This window comes from Trachemys scripta, chromosome 11 (assembly GCF_013100865.1).
Source record: "Trachemys scripta elegans isolate TJP31775 chromosome 11, CAS_Tse_1.0, whole genome shotgun sequence".
NCBI lineage: Eukaryota > Metazoa > Chordata > Testudines > Emydidae > Trachemys > Trachemys scripta.
The window spans coordinates 1,062,544-1,082,819 of NC_048308.1; the positions used below are offsets into that span (position 1 = coordinate 1,062,544).

At 59.0% G+C, this 20,276-nt stretch overlaps 1 protein-coding gene across 1 annotated transcript; it reads left to right on the forward strand.

Annotated features, from left to right (window-relative positions):
- Positions 1-1,843: 1,843 nt before the first annotated feature.
- Positions 1,844-19,852, forward strand: ZNF142 (zinc finger protein 142). Its single transcript, XM_034785630.1, has 8 exons — positions 1,844-4,224; positions 4,994-5,689; positions 7,339-7,611; positions 9,740-10,552; positions 11,237-11,414; positions 13,538-16,796; positions 18,287-18,392; positions 19,171-19,852. The coding sequence occupies exons 1-8, from the start codon at positions 3,942-3,944 to the stop codon at positions 19,644-19,646; spliced, it is 6,084 nt and encodes a 2,027-aa protein (XP_034641521.1). The 5' UTR covers positions 1,844-3,941; the 3' UTR covers positions 19,647-19,852.
- The last annotated feature ends 424 nt before the right edge of the window (positions 19,853-20,276 follow it).

Consider the following 20,276-nt stretch of genomic DNA (forward strand, 5'->3'; position numbering starts at 1 on the left):
GGGGGGGGGGGGGGGGGGGGGGGGGGGGGGGGGGGGGGGTCGCGGGGCCGATTCGGGGGGGGGGGGGGAGGAGGAGAGGGAGGGGTTCCCCAGGGAGGAGGAGGAGGGGTTCCCGGGGGGGGGGGGGGGGGCCAGGGGGGGGTTCTCGGGGGGAGGGGGAGAGGGAGGGTTCCAGGCCCAGCCCAGAAGCAGGCTCAGTTACACAGCCGCAGTCCCAAGGGGAAGGGGATGTTCACAGTGCGGCAGGTGAGTGGGAGGGATCCCAAGAGGGAGGGTCAGGAGGAGTTTAAGCACCTCCCCCCCAGAGGGGGGCAGTGGCAGGTGGGTGTAGGGGGCTCCCAGATGGGCTGGGGGATGGAGTTCTGTGAGGGGAGGGGCGAGCGTAGGAGATGGGGCCCAAGACCCAGGTGAGGGGTGCTATGGGGCTGGTTCCCTCAAATATCTGTGGCAGGAGCCCAGTTGGTGTGAAATTCAAACCCAGGAAGTGTTTTAAACCGGGGAACTGCTGTCTCCCAAAGCACCCTGGAAACTGCTACTAAGACTTGCCTTTCTCTGGTAGCTGGCGTCTTACGGGTTCTCAAGGTGCTTTCCATATATATGCGTGCAGGTGTATAATCAGCCTTGCAAAATCTCCCACATGTCCTTGCCACAAAGCTGATCATGAAAAAACAAACGAGATTTTACGCACCTGCTAAAAATATTTCTGAAGTTATACAGGTGATTAGAATTTTGTAAGGCTGACGTGTATCTGACCATCCGCCATGGAAATGCAACCACCTCTGGCATGGAAATGCAGGGACGGTTTAATAGCACACAGCAACATCATGGAACTGTTTAGAACAGGGACTGACGAAGAATCCTGTATCCAGGAGGGAATTGAAGAAGGTGGAATGGAATTGACCAAATGGGAATTTGTTCATTGCATAAGCATTCATTGTGTGACATTTACATCCATGTAGACGTGTCTTGGGATGCAATCGGGACATTTATTGCCACTGAACTTAGGTTCGGGTGTGAGAGGTGCGGGTTCAGGTGCCACCCATACGCTGGAAACAGCCTCGTTGTCTATGGGACTGGTAACACAACCGACAGACGGCTCTGGAGCCAGGCCCAGCTGCTTGGTACCTCCGGTGCCACTGGCGAGGTTATTGAGGAGAGTGACTTGGTGAGCGTCGTGCCATTACTAAGCCCACCTGGGCAATGCAGGCACCAGGGTTAGGCTAATGCTTTGGACTAGCGGAAGAGGCAGTACTGAGAACTGGTGTAGATTTGTGTCACGGAGTCGCCGGGCGATGCTCTGGAAGCCAGGCAGGACTCTGGGGAGCCTCCTTTCCCTCGGAGCAGACTGTCTTCAGGGCAAGAAGCTCACACGGCTTCACCTCCTGGGTCTCTCCTGGGAGCATTCAGCATATGCCCCTTCGTGCGCTTCCCACAGCGAGTCTGCCCAGGCGGGGTCCTGGGGAAGCCAGAGGGTTATGCACCCCCACTCCGCAGTCAGACGTGACTCTCGGCCAGCCAGTAACACAGAGGTTTATTAGATGACAGGAACACGGTCTAAAACAGAGCTTGTAGGTACAGAGAACAGGACCCCTCCGCCGGGTCCATTTCGGGGGGGGGCAGCAAGCCAGACAACCCCGTCTGCCCTCACTCCCTGTCCCCAGCCAGCTCCAAACTGAAACCCTCCAGCCCCTCCTCTCTGGCCTTTGTCTCTTTCCCCAGCGAGGAGGTCACCTGATCTCTTTGTTCTCAAACACCTTTAGCATCTCCTTGCAGGGGGGAAGGGCTCCGGCCATTAGTTGCCAGGAGACAGAGTGTCGGCCATTTATGCACACTGGCCTTTATCCCGCCAACTAGAGACTTAAGAAATGCATAGTGGAAACTGAGGCACCCCTACAGTATTCAGAGGAAACATTAAGAACAGTCCCGCTTTGTCACAACTTGCCTGGCTCCCAGCAAGGTGGTTTGGCTGGGGATTGGAAAGGGGGTTAGAAGGCTGAGCATTGCTACCAAAAAACCTTCCCTCATGACGCCCCCAACCCTGACACCCCCTTCTACCCAATATACCCCTGCCAACAACAACAATAAAAGAGGAAATGAATAAAATCTTAAAACCCCCAAATCTACACCAAGCAGAGAGAGAGATGCACCAGAGACCCCATGAAATTCACTGGGGACTTCTCTATTGCTCCTGATTTAATGTGGAAGCTGTCCAGAAACTACAGTGACGGGTGACAGAATAAAACCCATACAGTATCACAGACCTGGCTTGTGTGTAATAAGATCTGTGTATGAGAGAGAACCTGATGGTGGTCAGAGAGATTAAGGCCAGAAGGGATCTTATAGCCTGATCTCCAGTATATCACACATTGCCAACAGCACCCTCACACAAACCCTACAACTGAAATGAGACCAAATTATTCCAGCCCCCAGGGGACTATGCTGTTCTGTGCCCCAGGCAGAGAATAGGAGGGACCGAGGGGGGATGAGAGGGCCTCGGAGCGGGTGTAGCTTTCGACAGCACAGAGCAGTGCTTTGCCCCATCGGATGGGGCATTACAGCTGGACTGGCCAAAACACTGAAGACTAGACTAGCTTGGCCAAGGGGGAGTGGAGCCGGTGGCTGAGGAAGCCTTTTCCATCTCTAATCCTGCTACAGTTCTGTGCTCATACCTCATCCTCTGGCTGTTTATATCGTGGCAGTACCTAGGAGCTCCAGTTATGGCCCCCATGGTGCTAGGCGCTGTACATACACAGAATAAAAAGACCGTTCCTGCTCCAAAGAGGTGACTGTCCAAGCATAAGACAAGAGACAACAGGTGCACACAGACAGAATGATGGGGGAGCACAAAATCGGCAGGTGAAACTGACCTGTCTAGTCCCTGTCCCAAAGTGTGAGTGAGTGATATAAATGAGTGACCAGCACGTTCACTCGTTCAAAATTGAGTTGGATGTTTAAGTCTTGCAGCGAACCCATCTGATCCCCCCAGACAAAGCCAGCTGGAGGCAGAGGGTGGCAGAGGAGCCCTAGGAGTTGTGGGAGCTGGTTGTGATTCAGTGGGGGCTCTTGTCTCTGAATTGGCCTCAACTCCAGTCCTCCCGAAAGGGGCCAGGGCCGCTTCTGGGCTGAGATGTAAAACGGAGTTCCTGATTATCTGCGATCACTAAAGGACACCTAGGCACTTCTCAGAAGAGCCTTGATGTTTGTCCTGTGTCCTGGTCTGGTAATTCTAGTGTCCTTACGACTTCTCCTTCCTTGCGTACATCCCATCCTTCTTCATCAGAGAGCAGCTCATTCATGATGCATCAGGGAAACAGACAAGTAGGTGACTTAGTCATCTACTTTCACTCATGTATCTCTACAATTCCCGCGGCATTTCAGCTGCTCCCAGAATTCATCACATCCTGCCTTACACCGCTGCATAATGTTGCTGCGAGCTGTTCGATAGCTGCATCATGCCGCTGCAGAGGCAGCGGCATGTCACTGTTAGGTGAAGTGATCCGAGTGTTTGCCTTGGGCATCAGCCTGTAGGTTTGCAAAATGCTTTGAAGTCCTTTGGGCCAGTAGTGGTTATTGTTACAATTCAAAAATATACATTATTCATGACCGGTAAGAACTTTAGCCAGGCTTTTAAAAAGAGATTGTATTTCGAGCACCTCGATATTGGGTATCCAATCCAACCTGAGACACCTTAAAAGGAGGGGCCTGCTTTTCACCCTGAGAACTCTTCTAAAAATCCAGCCCGTTTACAGTATCTCTGGGTGGGCCCCCAAAATCACATCTCTCTTTTGCAAATCGTTGCTTAGTGTCTCCTGAAAAGTCCACACCTTAAAAGGAGGCACCTCTGGAGTCTTGTGCTCTCCAGCCCTTTCAGTGCCGTCTGTATCTTTTCAGAAAGAGATTTACTCCTCCGCAGCCCGGTGCAGGTTGGTGAGTGAAAGGCAATGAGTGCAGAAGTGGTGACTGCAGAGCCCGCCGGAGGAGAGATGGATGCCCTGTGCCCAGGGCTGCTCTTGCCCACCTCGGGAGAGGCAGGAACCGGAGGAAGTCAGGGGACCTCCAGTGACTGCGTGGCAGGGACGTCCCCGCTGACTGTGGGACAGAGCTTGTTGCTGACGGATGCGTCCATGGCTGGGGACGGAGCTCATGCAGAAGCAGCTGAGGTGGAAATATTTGTAGAGGCTGTGGCAGGCAACGTGTCTCTGAGCAGTCCAGGCAACACCACAGGTATGGCACACGTTGAGGGGGCAGCGCTCTACGAGAATCAAAGATCCTCCCAAGGGGTCGTCCCCCTGCCATGCCACCCGCCCATGTGTCAGGGAGGCCAAGGCTCGTTCTTTAGTCCCTTCTCTCTGGAGTTGCAGACCGGACACTCCAGCCAGTCTTGTGGGGCAGGTTGTGTGAATGTGTCTTCCCGTGACGCCCATCGCCACCACTCGCTGCGAGTGCCGGCCAGGCTGAGCAATGTGCAGTGACCAGACAGGCCCTGTCCAGCCCTGCTCAGCACCGCGGGTGGTCTGGCCTCTAAGCGCCGCCGGTTAAAGGCCGCGGCATGTTGTGAGCTTAGTCGATGATGTCATGGTGAATCCGTTCAGCGGGCTGGACCTTAACAGGCGCAGCCTGGGGCACAAGCAATGTGAGCTCCCACCCCTGCCCTGGAGTTCAGTCTCCAGAGCCCCTTGAACCCTTGGCTTATCTGCTGAACTTCCAACAAATGGTCCGCTTGGTTCTGGTCTCTATCCTTTCTCCCCTCGGTTCTCTCTAGCACCCCTCGCTGTAGTGGTGGCCTGTGTGCTGTGCCTGCCGTTCACCAGAACTAGCCCGAAGGGCCCCCCATCACACACACACTTCATGTCTCCCATAACATACCTCGAAGATAGGGACAAAACTTGCTGCCCTTGACCTGAGCTGCGTTTGAACCGGTGACCTCCAGGTGAAAGGCTCCAGGTCTCGATTGCAGCTGTCTGATGTGCGTTCTCTCTCTCTCCTCCCACAGAGGTCTTGGTCAAAGTGGTTGAGCTGTATTTCTGCCAGAGGTGCGGCCAGAGCTTCTCTGACCCCAGCCTGCTGACCCAGCACCAGTGCATCACGTTAGCAGCCCCCCAGCACCTGGAGCTTCCGGGGGAGCTGCCGGCCCTGCCCAGCGAATGCAGGGGAGAACCAGCTGTCTGCCAGGAGCCGGCGCAGAGCTCGCCAGGAGCAAGCGGGCAGGACGGGGACCTGGGCTCCGCTGCTGAGCGACTGCTGTGCCCCGTTTGCAGGGGGGAGTTTGTGCTGCCCAGTGAGCTCAAGGAGCATTTTAAGACCCATCGCAGCATCCCGGGGGCCTTGGCCTGCCCTGAAAAAGTCTGCCACTTCACCGCGGCGGACCGCAAGCAGCTGCGTGGGCACCTGCGGCGCGCCCACCAGGTGTCCCCCGTCTCCTGCGCCTACCGCGCCTGCCCGCTCTTGTTCCGGAGCTGCCAGGACATGAAGCTGCATCACAGGAGTCACTTCCCCTTCCACTGCGGCCGCTGTGACTTCGTCAGCTCCAACGCCAAGCTCTTCAGGCAGCACACACAGGGCCACTCGCCGGAGAGCAGGGGGGGCCGCGAGCCCCCCGCCGAGACGGGGCGGACGGAGGCGACCTGCAAGTGCGACTTTGCTGCCATGGGCGGGCAGGTCCCCAGCAAGTCCCTGCGTCTGCACTGCGGTACCTGCTGTGCCAAGGGAACAGGGGGGGAATGGGGCGGACTGAGAGCTCTCGGTCTACAGGACAGACACAGTGGCTGGCAACAGGGCGAGCGCCCCACCTTGCCCCTACCCAGATGTCTCAGCCCTAGGGCTGCCAGGGGAGCTCAGCATGCCAACAAGGGGGGCCCCTCACTGCCAGTTGGGGTGGAGATTCCTGCCCCATAGCACCAGGCTGAGGCCATCTGGCTACTTCCCACAGGGGTGAAATGGCAGTGGGGTGAGCGGTCACTGCTGAGCTAAGCTGTCCTGCTGGGTGGAGCCGTCTGGCCGCAGAGAGTGGGGGGTGTATAATGACATCCCAGTGACCCGGGGGTAGGCGACAGACGCCCCTCCTGTGCTGTTAGCCGCTAGGAAGCGGCTCCTCTCCCCAGACGCTGATGGCTAGCTCAGCAGTGTTGCTCAGTGGCTAGGGTAGGAGAGAGGGAGAAGTCTTGGGTTCTTCCCCCAGCACTGAGACTGACTCACTGCGACTCTGAACAAGTCGTTTCCCCTTTGTGCTGTAAAACGGGTGTGATGCTCCTGACCCACCACCCAGGAGCGGGGACTCAGCGTCCACAAAGCAGGTGGGATCCTCCCGTGGGAGGTGCAGCAGGAGGGTCGAGTGTTGCGTGGTCCTTCCCTGGCCTGTTTGGGTTGGTCCAGTGGCCAGCTGCATGTGTGCATCCCCATTAATGTGAGAGAAGCCCGGCAGCCCAGAAGGGGAAGATGCCAGGGTCAAGATTCAGCAGGGGCTGCTTGTTCCTTGAGCACTGAGCTTTGAAAGAGCAGGTCCCTCCTGGGCGCTGGTGTTTCCCCTGAGGTGCGGCTAGCCGGGGGAGTTGCAGAGTTCATGCAGCCGACCCGAAGGGAAGCTTTATGGCTCAAAGTGCTGCGACTGGAACTGCAGGCTGGGAGAAAAGAAATCCAGATCGTCCCTGAAAAGCAGGAATAAACCCCTAAAGAACCAAAATTCCCAGCTGCTCTCTACTAGGATACAATGGATGGTCCAGCCGTTGCTCTCAGCCAAATGAGCAGTGCCTGGAGACTACAAGTCCCAGCATGCAGTGCTCCATCTGATCTAAGCAGCCAGTCTGTCCCGCATCCTGGCACCTGTGGTTTGAGCCGTAGGCCCATATTAAAAATGAGGACGGCTGCACTCAGCTCTGTTCCATACTAGCTAAGTGTGGTCCTTAGGCTCCTGCTGAGATCCTTGGTTTGGGTCATCGGCATCTCCACCAGAGGGGTTGGATCATGGATTTGTCTGGCTCCAAAGAATCATAGAATCATAGAAGATTAGGATTGGAAGAGACCTCAGGAGGTCATCTAGTCCAACCCCCTGCTCAAAGCAGGACCAATTCCCAACTAAATCATCCCAGCCAGGGCTTTGTCAAGCCTGACCTTAAACACCTCTAAGGAGGGAGATTCCACCACCTCCCTAGGCAACCCATTCCAGTGCTTCACCACCCTCCTAGCGAAATAGTGTTTCCTAATATCTAACCTAAACCTCCCCCACTGCAACTTGAGACCATTACTCCTTGTTCTGTCTTCTGCCACCACTGAGAACAGTCTAGATCCATCCCCTTTGAACCCCCCTTCAGGTAGTTTAACTCTTTCCTTTTCCCTTTGAAGCTACTGGGGAGATGGTAGAGGAGGCAGAGAGTTCCCTAGATCAGACCAGCTGGGAAGCAGCAGAGGAGGTGGCTGGCCACAGCGTCCCTGGTGGCACCAGGGAAGCATCTGACGAGGGTCAGAGACTGTCGGCAGAGGAAGAAGACTCTGAGAGCACAGGTGATGAATCGCTGGAGGAGGAAGAGGCGGAGAGCCCCTATGAGGCAGAAGCCAAAGGAGATGAGAAAGTGGCTTCTAAGAAAGCCAAGGCACCTCGGGCCCAGCAGTTCAAAGGTAGAGTACCTCATTCACACGTGAGCGATGCGACTGCTCCAGGAGCTGGCGGTCAAACCTTTCACTAGCTGGCACACACCAGAGCTGGGTGACGAAGGCACAGCAGTGGGCAGTGTGGGCAGGTCAGGTAGAGGACGTGAGATTGTGGGTTGTTTATCTAGGAAAGCAGAAGAGCTGGAGGAGACTTGGCTGATGTTTGGGGGATTTCCAAGGGCATGAAGGGAACTGATTGGTCCGTCCTTTGATGCTGCCCCATATTGGGAACAAAGGTCACAATGGCACTAGTAACAAATAGTGTACAGTGAACCGTAGCTTTACGCCACAGGGCCACCCAGGGGGGGTGGGGGGGCGCAAGTGGGGCAATTTGCCCCGGGCTCCACAGGGGCCCCCACGAGAGCTTCTTCCGCTCTGGGTCTTTGGCGGCGGGGGGTCCTTCCACTCCGGGACCCGCCGCTGAAGTGCCAGGCCGCCAAAGACCCCAGGCCACCTGAATCCTCTGGGCGGCCCTGTTACGCCATGCCCAGTCAGCGTGCCTACGAGGCTATGCCGGAGTGCCTGCTTTGTGAAGAGGGGCTGGATAATTTTGTTAGCAATAATACTTGGTTACATTTGCTAAAATAGGGACAATCAATCCAAATGCATACGCTCAGGAAGGTTTCCCCGGTGAACTGCATTGCGCTGGGCTTCACTTTGCTATGAAGTATTGGCCACTAGCTTCTGCAGTAGGCAAGATCCTGGGTTTGAGGGGCCAGGTGGTCTGCTCTAGGCTGACCAGCCCTGTGCCCCAGAAGAGGGGACCGTAGCTTTGCGCTGCCAGGTGCACAGGATGAGCTGGGCCAGGCCAACACAGAAATCCCAGAGGAGCCGGGGATTCCTGCTGTGCCATCTGCTGGAAGGTGGGATGGCCCCGCAAGCAGGACCCAGTGGCTGTCCTGGATTCTCTCTGCAGAGAAGTGAGCCCTGTGGGCCACGGGGGCAGAGCGTGTTGGCTTCCCAGCGAATCCAGCCCCAGGAGCTGTTACGGTTCTGAACGTGCAATCAAAGCCTGTTTGGGATGGTGCCTGCGAGTGGCGTGTCTGGGGAGCCACAGCTCTGTTCAAAGGACAGCCGTGACAGCCAGACAAATTCCAATGAGAAATTAGGCACAAATTGTTAGCAGCGAGGGCAATTAACCCCGAGAACAAACTCCCCTGGGGAGTGGGGGATTCACCAGCTTTTGGTGGCTTTAGAGCGGCCAGGTTGCCTTTCTGGAAGATGTTTGAGCCAAACATGAGTTACTGGGCTCTGCAGAGGGGTAACGGCCGGTGATAAACAGGACTCCGGTTAGATGAGCTAATGGCCCCTTCTGGCCTTAACTCTGGGAATCTAAGCACACCTGGAGATTCGTGGTGGTTTTCACACTTCATTTGATCCCTACCTAGCAAAAAGAAGCATAGAGTGAGTGAAGCCTGGTACTAGCTCCCGCTTCTGGCTGCCTGATGCGGCCTGAGCCCGCCGGCTCAGCAGGGCCCGAGCCCACTGGAGGCAGACGTTAGCAAAGGTCCAACACCCAAACGCTTGAATGCTGGGCTGCTGCGTCTCGATTCAGGTGTGGTAGGTGCAGTGGGTTGGCTGATGAAGGTAGGCTGGTCCCCTCTTGCTCCAGACGTGGCTTCTGGCGGCTCGTCAGCATAGGCGGAGTTAGTGAGCGTGTGTGTGACGGGAAGTGGACATCGCTTGGGGGCTGACATCCATGCAGTCAGTAACGCAGGTGTCCGCAGGCAGTGACTGGCTCCGAGTGCAGGGTTTGCTGTTGACGTGCCTGCGTGAGGCTGGCTTCCTCACCAGGAATGATCAGCCACCCCAAATGAGTCTTTGGTTGTGGGCTCCATTTATTGTCCAGATGACCACAGGCTCGGGGAAGGAAGGCAGCACTTCCAGCCAGGCCTTTCCACCCAGCCAGGGCTTCCCACCTGGAGTCTCCCGTCCTCAGGGACCTCTGCAGGAGAGAGTCTCTTCCTGCAGCTTGGCTCTGCAGTCCCCGCCCAGTAGGGCCACTTACTCCCATTCCTGCTGGGTCTGACCCGGCAGCTCTCCGTGCCTTGTTATGTGTTGGCTCCGGGCTGACCGGGGATGGTTTCCTTTGCAGGGGATGTAGCGGAGGGCTCCGAATACCTCTTCAAAACCCACATGTGCCCGGAGTGCAAACGGTGCTTCAAGAAGCGGACGCACCTGGTGGAGCACCTGCACCTGCACTTCCCAGACCCCAGCCTGCAGTGCCCCAACTGCCAGAAGTACTTCACCAGCAAGAGCAAGCTGAAAATCCACATGATGCGAGAGATGGGGGAGAAAACTCACCGCTGCCCGCTCTGCCACTACAGCTCGGTGGAGAAGAACGCCCTCAACCGCCACATGGCCAGCATGCACGAGAACATCTCCAACTTCTACTCCGACGTCTACGCCTGCCCCGTCTGCCAGGAGACCTTCCGGCTCAGCCAGGCGCTCAAGGACCACCTGAAGACCCACAAGACCGAGCCGAAGAGGCTGAGCTGCTTCCAGGACGACTGCGGCTACTGCAGCGAAGACCGCAAGGAGTTCATCCGCCACCTCAAGGAGGCCCACAGCATCAGGGCGGTGGAGTGCAAGTACCACGCCTGCTCCCTGCTCTTTGGCACGGCCGAGGCCATGGAAGCTCACCGCAAAACCCACTACGCCTTCCACTGCCAGCAGTGTGACTTCGTCTGCTCCAACAAGCACATCTTCCGCAAGCACAAGAAGCAAGGGCACCCCGGCAGCGAGCACCTGCAGTGCGGCTTCTGCCCCTATGCCACCTTCAACCCCGTGCAGTTCCACGACCACGTGGGGAAGATGCACGCCAACGAGAAGATCCACAAGTGCACCGAGTGCAGCTTCGCCACGGCGCACAAGAGAGTGCTCATCCGTCACATGCTGCTGCACACGGGTGAGTCGCCTCGCCGGCTGGCAGGAAGCCGCCGCCTCTCGGCTTCCCCAGCGCACTGCTCTCCTGGGGGGTCAATCCGCTGTGCTTTGCTGCTCTGCTCCACCGGGTGGGAATGTGAACTAGTGGTTAGAGCACGGGACAGAGTCAGGACTCCTGGGAGCTCTGGGAGGGGCGGGGGATCCAGTGGTTAGAGCAGGGGGCACTGGGAGTCAGGACTCCTGGGTTCGGTTCCCTGTTCTATATCCCTGGGTATGTCCCTTAAGCTGGCAGATTGCACTGCCAGAGGGGCAGAATACGAAGGCAAAGCCGCCATGCTGTTCCTGTGTATGGCTCTCGTCAGACCTGTCCGCAGTGCAGCGTGGCATGCCAGGCCCCGTCCCGTGGGGAGGGGGTCATTGCCCTGGCAGCTCCGCAGCAGAGAGCGGTGCCACATCTGAGCTTGAGGAGAGGTGCAGGGATTTGGGCTGGTTCTTGCTGGAGCCAAGGCGACAGCAGGTCACACAAATGAGAGGAGCTGGTGCCTTGCACATTCCCTCGGAGGGGCCGGCGGGCAGAGCCCCGTCACCTGCTGCAGGTCGCTGGCCAGCGGGAGCAGTGGTGATGAGATGTGTGGGGGGAGGGGGAGTGTGAAGTTATGGCCTCTCTCCACCCCACATGAGTCGATTCTTTCTCTCCTGTCACTAGGGGAAAAGCCTCACAAGTGTGAGCTCTGTGACTTCACCTGCCGGGACGTGAGCTACCTGTCCAAGCACATGCTCACCCATTCCAACGACAAGAACTACATGTGCACTGAGTGTGGGTACGTCACCAAGTGGAAGCACTACTTGAACGTGCACATGAGGAAGCACACCGGAGACCTCAGGTACGTGCCTCTGGGTCACCCCTTCCGGCGACAGCCAATCTGGTCCTCTCTCCTGTCCAAGCCAAAGTCCCGTAAAGAGGGCAGGGCTGGTCACCTAGCTCAGGGCGTCCCAAAGGCAGCCTGTGGAGACGGCAGGTCCCTGCATCTGATGCTCCCTCTTGATCCACAAGGCCTGGCTGTTGCCCATGCTGAGGTCTGTAGGCGCGGTGGGAGGCAGGTCCAAGGTGGCTGCGGCCTGTTCCGTTCATTGCAAATTAGGGATGAACTGTGGGCCATGGCGGCTCTGGGATGGGCAGCGCTTGGCTGCCGTTGGCTTAGCGGCCAGCGTTCTGCATCCTCACCCACTGAGCCTGAGTACTCCTCCCAGTCCCAGATTCTCCTCCTGGCCTGCAGGGGCTGGAAGTGCTGCCATCTGCAGTAACTCCCGAGTGGGGACCAACCTCAGGGCGCTAGTCGGAAGCAGGGCACACACCGCAATTGGCTGAGAGTTCTCTGCTTAGCTTTCACCAACCAGTTATCAAGTCTAAACTCCTCAGGCGCTCTAACAGCCCAGCCATGGAGTCACAGACAGTCCCTTGCCACCCAGGTGAGCCTGCCCTTGTGATAGCTGGTCTCTCACAGCTCGAATCCCAGCAACAGTCAGGTTACTCCCAGGCCAATTGCAGCTTAGATCTCACCCCAAAAATAATGCTTGTAGCCAAGCCTGTAATAAACGATGTACAGGTTTATTATAGAGGACAAGGAGATTAGAGTCATTTCCAAAGTTAAAGCAGGTGAACATACACACACAAATGAATAACAATCTTAAGTTTCAAAAAGTAATAGAAGGTATATGTGCTTTAGGGCTAACCCAGGCTAAGCAGCTGGGAATCTCTTGCTTATACCTAGAAACCTTGCACCCCTGAATCCAAGCAGCATAGAGATCCCTAGTTCCTTTTGTGGGGGGTTTTTATCCTCCTCCTGTCATGTGATCTGAGCTGCAAACTCAGCTGATGGGAGGAATCCGCTTGCGTGACTCATCTTCACACACGGGAGAGCAGAACAACCAACGTCTTTTGTCCTCCTTAATTTCCCACAATAGTCCCTCAAGTGTCGAAGGGCCTTTCCTGCTAGGAAGGACGAACACCTTCTGTTGGAAACCAGCAGTTCACACTAGTTAATGTCTCTCTTCTGGCTGGTGATTTACAGTCACAGAGGCTCAGGGCCGGCTTTATGATCCACGGAGCCCGATTGGAATACTCGGCGGTGGTCCGGGGCTTCGGAAGCATTTCGGCGGTGGGGGGGTCCTTCGGTGCCGCGGAAAATCCGGAGCGGACCCCCCACCGCCGAAATGCCGCCAAAGACCCCCGGAGCAGGGCCCCCTTAGGTGCGGGCATGGGGCCCTCTGCGGCGCGGGGCCCGATTCGGGTGAATCGGCTTAAAGCCGGCCCTGCAGAGGCTCACAATACAACTGCTCCAATATTACCTTGCAACACGGCACACAGCTGTTATAACTGAGATTAATGCTGGCAGCCACTCACAAGCATTCAGTAAAGTCTAAACATGTTCTGATAACCCTAGGGCCTCCCTTACCAGCCCTAGTGCACAGGGGAACCAGACTGGTCCCAGCCCTGAATTTATCACTGTTCAGCTGAGACATGGGGACCTGCCAGCCTCACAGAGGGCTGAGCCACTGGCTGCGTGCGTCACGTGGCCTAGCAGCTGTCCCTGCGGCCTGCTGAAGGACAGTGGTAATAGGCCCTGCAGAGAGTACAGCCCTCGCCCAGATGGTTTGGTGATCCCACTGCCAAGCCTCCAGATTGGTGAGGGTGAAGCAGAGGCCACCGGGAGTGGGGGGAATCCCTGAGGCTGTGCCAAGGAATTGGGCATCCCCAGGCTGGATTGACGTGAAGGGCAGCACAAAGGGCCTGATCCTGAGAGGTGCCAAGCGCCCACGCGTCCAAGGAGATGGCTCCAGAGCGTAATAAATTACCCTGCACTTGTTGTCACCTTCTGGGGAGCGGAGTTGACCGTCAAACCCCATGCGCTGGAGTGGGTGCCCTCCCTAGCCTCACTCTGGCAGATGCGTCCTGCTGTTCCCGTAACCGTGGTCAGGCCGTCTGACTGTCTGACGTCTCTGGCAGGTATCAGTGCAACCAGTGTTCGTACCGCTGCCACCGGGCAGACCAGCTGAGCAGCCACAAACTGCGCCACCAGGGCAAGAGCCTGATCTGCGAGGTGTGCGGCTTTGCCTGCAAGCGCAAGTACGAGCTGCAGAAGCACATGCAGGTGAAGCACTCGCAGAACTACCAGATGCCCGTCTTCCAGTGCCAGTATTGCAGCTACCAGACCAAGTACAAGCAGGCCCTCCTCAACCACGAGAACTGCAAGCACACCAAGCAGAAGGAGTTCCGCTGCGCCCTCTGCTCCTACTGCACCTTCAGCAACACCAGCCTCTTCTTCCACAAGCGCAAGGCCCATGGCTACGTGCCCGGCGACAAGGACTGGCTGGAGAACTACGCCAGCAAGGAGCTGGAGATCAGCTCAGCAGACGTGCTGCTGAACTACGACATCAGCGTGGCTCTGAGGTCCGACTCCAACTCCTCCCTGTCCGGGAAGGAGCTCTGGCAGAAAAGCAAACTCTCTGCCGTGGAACCCCAGCAAGAGGCTTCTCAGCAGGCTTTCGTTGTGCCCCTCCTTGACCGTGCCGCTGGGCAGCTGGGAGGCAGCGCTGAGATGGCGCGTGGACTGGCAGAGGAAGAGAGGGGTCCTTCCACCGACATGGGCCCCCTGGAAGATTCCCGTGCGCAGGCCTCGTGCGCGATGGCGGAGGACTCGGGGATGCTGAATGATGCCGGCGACGCTGTCGAAAGCTGCACGTTGCACTTGGAGACGCTGGACGTCTCGGCAGACTCTGTGCTGAGGCTCGGGGCCAGCGAGCCTCCGGCAGCCCAGCCAGAGAATGCAGATGCCCTGAGCTGCAAGGACCCGGCCTATGACGTTCTGAGCTCGCAGGACGCGCTGGTCCTGGAAGAGAACGACAACGGGCTCGAAGACGTCCCTGACTTCGAGGAAGAGCCGGAGGTCCAAGGGCAGGAGAGGCTGGAGGGCAGTGCTGGCGGCTTGGCCTGTACCGCAAATGCAGCAGAGAGACACGAAAAGGACACTCAGCGGGGGCCTGAGGATCGCTGCGACGGGCAGTGCTCCGACGTGCCCAGCATGGCCTCCGATCCCAACGCAGTGCCAGAGACTAGAGAGGCCAGTATGCAAGAGGCCTGGTTTAGCATCATAAAGCCAGCTGAGCAGGGCCATTTTTCTGCCCCCGGAGACCCAGCCTCCCCGTGCGCCGAGGCCAAGGCGGGGCCGCCGTCGGAGTTGGTGCTGAAAGCTCTCCGGAAGCAGGACAAGGAGCAAGCGGAAACGCTGGTCTTAGAAGGGAGGGTGCAGATGCTGGTGGTTCAGTCGGAGAGCCAGATCTTCAAGTGCGAGACGTGCTCCTACATCACGCGGAAGGAGAAGTCCATGGCCCTGCATGTCAAGGCCGGCTGCCAGAGCCGGAAATCCCCGCTGGTGTGTCGGGAGTGCGGTGCCAGCTTTAAGCAGCAGCGGGGACTCAACACCCACCTCCTCAAGAAGTGCCCCGTGATCCTGAGAAAGAACAAGCCGCTAAAGCCCGCCGTTCAGGAGCAGCCGGGCAGTGCAGGCGTGGAGAATGGCAGAGGAGGCTCGGAGGACGGGGAAGCGAGCAGCATTCCCAAGCCCCCCTGGGAGCTAGATCGGGTGCCTGTGAAAGCATCCTCCACGAGCAGGCCCTTCCCCGAGGCACCGTCGGTGGGCAGCCCAGCCCCCAGCAAGGCACTTGAGGATGCAGCTGAGACCACGGTGGCAGAACTGCCCGTGCCAGGAGACCGTGCCCAAGTGGAGGAAGCCAAGTGTCCGTCCCTGCCTGAGAAATACCGGCTGGAGCAGGGAAAGCTCCACTGCAACGCCTGCTCTTTCGTCTGCTCCAGGGTCTCCACCATCAGCTCCCACGTGGAGGACGGGTGCCGGAGCCTGGAGCAGTTCCGATGCTCCCTGTGCTCAGAGGCCTTCCGGTCCAGGCGGGCCCTGAAAAGCCACCAGTTGGAAAAGCACGTCAAGCTGGAGTCCTCCCGGCCTGCGGGAGAGGAAGGCAGCGCACGCGCCAGGCCGCTGGAGGAAGGAGCGGCTCCGGATGGGCCCCGAGAGACCAGACCAGCCGGCAAAGGGAAGGGCCAGCCCAGCAAGGCCGTGGGCGTGACGGCTGCCAGGAAAGCTGCCCGGTGCAAGAGGCGGCGCTTCTCCTGCCCCACCTGCCCCTTCACCTGCCACCAGGAGCGGGCCATGAAGACGCACAAGAAGCGAGGCTGCGTCAAGCTGGACGAGTTCCACTGCCCCGCGTGCCCCTTCACCTCCAAGGGGGCCAACGCCCTGCGGCTGCACCGCAGGCTACACCGCAAGTACCGCAGCAAGCGGCCCCCGCTGCAGTGCCGGCAGTGCGACTTCACCTGCAAGCAGGCCCGCTGCCTCCGCCAGCACGTCCACATCAAGCACGAGGGGGTGAAGCCCCACAAGTGCCTCTACTGCGACTTCAGCACCACGCGGCGCTACCGGCTGGAGGCCCACGAGTCGCTGCACACCGGGGTGGGCCGGATCGCCTGCAGCGTCTGCAGCCAGACCTTCGGCACCAACTCCAAGCTGCGCATCCACAACCTGCGGGTCCACGAGAAGAAACCCACGCACTTCTGCCTCCTGTGTGACTACAGCGGCTACCTGCAGAACGACATCACCCGCCACGTGAACAGCTGCCACCGGGGGGAGCTGCAGTTCTCCTGCGCGCGCTGCGAGGCCCGCTTCAGCTCCGAGACGGCCCTCAAGCAGCACGTGCTGCGCCGGCACGAGGAGAAAGTCTCCCACCGCTGCCCGCACTGCAGCTTCGTGTGCCACAGCGAGGCCACGCTCAAGTGCCACGCCCAGAAGCAGCACCCCCACCTGGAGTGCGGCACCTGCAAGGAGATCTTCGCCAGCCGGGAGGCGCTGGAGGAGCACAAGACGCTGCACTTCAGCCACCGCTGCGACCACTGCAGCTTCGCCGCCAAGGAGCGGCAGCAGCTGGTGCGTCACTACGTGGAGAGCCACGAGCCCGCCGCGGCGCAGGACAGGCCGCTCAAGTGTCCCTTCTGCGACTTCGCCTGCCACCACCAGCTGGTCTTCGACCACCACGTGAAGGGCCACGGGGGCACCCGCGTCTACAAGTGCGCCGACTGCGACTACACCACCAAGAACAAGCAGAAGATCACATGGCACATCAGGATCCACACCGGAGAGAAGCCGTACAAGTGTCAGCTGTGCAAGTACGCCTGCGCTGACCCCTCGCGCCTAAAGGTGAGCGCCCGGCCGGCTGCCGCCCGGCTCCTACAGGGGGTGTCCTTCCCCTGGGGCAGCGCCCAGCTGGCTGCCACCCGGCTCCTGAAGGGGGGGGTCCTTCCTCTGGGGCAGCGCCCGGCTGGCTGCCTCCCGGCTCCTGCAGGGGGGGTCCTTCCCCTGGGACAGCGCCCGGCTCCTGAAGGGGGGGTCCTTCCCCTGGGGCAGCGCCTGGCCAGCTGCCACCCGGCTCCTGCAGAGGGGGGTCCTTCCCCTGGGGCAGCGCCTGGCGAGCTGCCACACGGCTCCTGCAGGGGGGGTCCTTCCCCTGGGGCAGCGCCTGGCCAGCTGCCACCCGGCTCCTGCAAGTGGCAGGGGGGGACCTTCCCCTGGGGCAGCGCCCGGCTGGCTGCTGTCCAGCTCCTGCGGGTGCGGGGGGGAACCTTCCCCTGGGGCAGTGCCTGGCCTGCTGCTGCCCGGCTCCTGCGGGGGGGGGGGTCCTTCCCCTGGCACAGTGCCCGGCCAGCTGCTGCCCACTCCTGAGGACAGGGTAGCGGGGAGTGTCTCCTGGGGCAGCGCCCGGCCCGCGGCTGCCCAGCTCCTAGCTGGGACAGTCCCTTGGGGCAGTGTCAGGCCCTTCCCTGCCCCGTCAGTGGGGGGAATTAGACTGCCCAGAAATGAGCTGCTCACAAGACACACACGCTTCCTGGTGCTCAGGCAGACAGTGAGATCCGAGCAGGGACTGGCGTGTCTGGCTGCAGGAAATATCGTGTCCCCATGTAAGGGCCGGCCCATGGCCAGCCAGTCACAGTGTACAGAGTGGGGACGGCCCTGTGCAGGACGGGTAGTTCCGCGGGTCAGGCTGGGGAGGGGGAGGAGATGATATTCCACATGCACGGCCTAGAGAACTGAGCCAAGTGCTGGGTTCGGGAAGTCCTGAATTCTAATTCTGGCTCAGCCATGGATTCCCCTTGTGGCCTCAGTCACGTTGCCTTGCCTCTTGGCCTCAGTTTTCCCATCTGTGCAATGGGGGTGGCTATCCTGCATCCCCTTCCCCCCGCGGTATGAAGGCCTGGTCAGCGTTAGTGGGCACCCGGTGCTTTGACAGGGTGCAGGCGCTCAGCGTTACTCTAACAAACGGGTCCCGTCACTGTAGGAGGTAGGCTGGGCAGTGGGCCCAGAGGACCTCAGAGCCTGGCGCTGAAAAGGACCAGCCCCTGGGCATCGCACAGCACAGATGCGAATAATCCCTAGCTCTTACCTCAGGCCTGTCAGCTGGATCCTTACCCCCATGGTACAGCTGGGGAAACTGAGGCACGGAGCCACGACTTCCCCATGGTCACCAGTGGCAGAGATGGGACTAGAACCCAAGTCTCCTGCCGCCTGGTCCAGTCTTCTAGCCACTAGGCCACGCTGCCTTGACCTCGCTACAGAAGGCAGGGCAGAGCCAGGGTGGGCTGGCCAGAGGGGTTGTGTCCGAGTCTGGTGACCTCCGTGCTCTCTCTCTCTAGTACCACATGCGAATCCATAAGGAGGAACGAAAGTACCTTTGTCCGGACTGCGGCTACAAGTGCAAATGGGTGAATCAGCTGAAGTATCACATGACCAAACACACAGGCGAGTGCTGGGAGGGGCGGGAAGCAGTAGCCCCCACAGCTGGGCCGGCGCCAGGTGCTGAGCCCTGCGGGGCCTGGGTCAGGTCCAGGCAGGGGGCTCTTCTCCCACTCGGCACCAGCGGTGCCTCTGAACAACTCCCGGTGCCCCGTGAAATCAGCGAGCAGCCCAGCAGGGGGAGGGCACTCTGCGCCGGCTCTGACCAGGCCGTGTCGTCCTTCCTGCAGTGGGTTCAGCTGGTCTAAAGCGGGAGGCTACACATCTCCCCGCAGGGGGGGTGCATGCTGGGTTCCCCTGCTGCCCGAGGGGTGCTTGTGGGCAGGCCCCGGGTAGCCGGCTCCCTGGAAGAGGCAGCAGGGTCAGTGGTGGGGCAGGAGACTTAGCTGGGGCTCCTACAACAGGAGTGGCCTGAAAGTTTTCTAAATACTACTCGCAGTGGCAAGCAATTGGCAGCAGGGGGCACCAGACTCCTAACTTCCTGCACTGCAAGGGGCCCGAGTTTATGGGGTGGGGGCACAAGCCCAGGCCTCTCACTGGGAACAGGAGTGTGGGGCTTGTTGCTGCCGTGGGGAGAGAAGGGTCCAGCGCCCTCGCTCCCCCCACGCGTGGGGCGGGCTGGTGATGGGGAGAGAGTGCTGGGCACCCCCGTTCCCACAGCCCCCTAGCGCAGGGGTGGGTTGAAAGAGCCTTGGAGACTGAGCTCCCTTCTCGGGCAGGGAGCCAGCCTGTCTCCGGCCCCTCTCCCGCCCCAACTTGAGTGGCTCCGTCTCCCTGCCCGCAGGTCTCAAGCCCTACCAGTGTGATGAGTGTGAGTACTGCACCAACCGAGCCGACGCGCTGCGCATCCACAAGGAGACACGGCACCGCGACACCCGCTCCTTCATCTGCGAGCAGTGCGGCAAGGCCTTCAAGACCCGCTTCCTCCTCAAGACCCACCTGAAGAAACACAGCGAGGAGAAGCCTTACGTCTGCAACGTCTGCCACCGTGGCTTCCGCTGGGCGGCTGGCCTGCGCCACCACTACCTCACCCACACCAACGAGCACCCCTTCTTCTGCCGCTACTGCAGCTACAAGGCCAAGCAGAAGTTCCAGGTCATCAAACACATCCAGCGGCACCACCCCGACTGCGGCCCGGGCGACCTCAGCCAAGGGGTCGGCAAGGACGCCAGCACCCCCACGCTGCACCTCCATGACGTCCAGCTGGAGCCCCCCAAACCGGAAGGCGAGGACGCGGTCCAGTCATCGGGGCAGGGCTAGGCTGGAGAGAGGCCATCTCCCCTCGCACTCTGAGCCCGAGAGAGGGCCCAGGGCCAAATCCTCATGAGCCTCGCTCGGCGCTACTGCAAGTCCCCGTTGGCTCGCTGCAGGCACAGGCCCTGTTTAAAGTGTATGTGTGTGTATAGGCAAATGTGTATATGGGATGTAAAATATGCGGTTGTATAAAAGGACTCTCTGAACTCGTTTCTAATTCTGGTGGGACTCAGTTTCTTTGCAACTTTGGCTTCCTTTCATATGCAGTGCCACCCCCACGCCAGCACGTGCTGTTCTGCCATTCCTTTTATCTATTCTACCCCAGTATTACCGTGTCCCATTGACTGTCGTTGTTCCACCATGTGTCTGTGACGCCTGTTACATCAATATCCTCAGTAAATACCGGGCACTCAAGTTCACTCGTCTTCGCATTTAGACGACTACCATTTGTATACAAGCATGAAAAGAAGCCACCGCCCAGCCCAGCCTCTGGCTTTGTAACCGGTCTCTATTTTATTAGGTCCTTTTTATAGGAAGGGATTGTACAAGCAACAGAGCAGTGACACAACTACCCCTGGTTTGTACAGCCGCATGTTCTCTACATGGCATATAAAGGTACGTTCCATAGAAAGATAC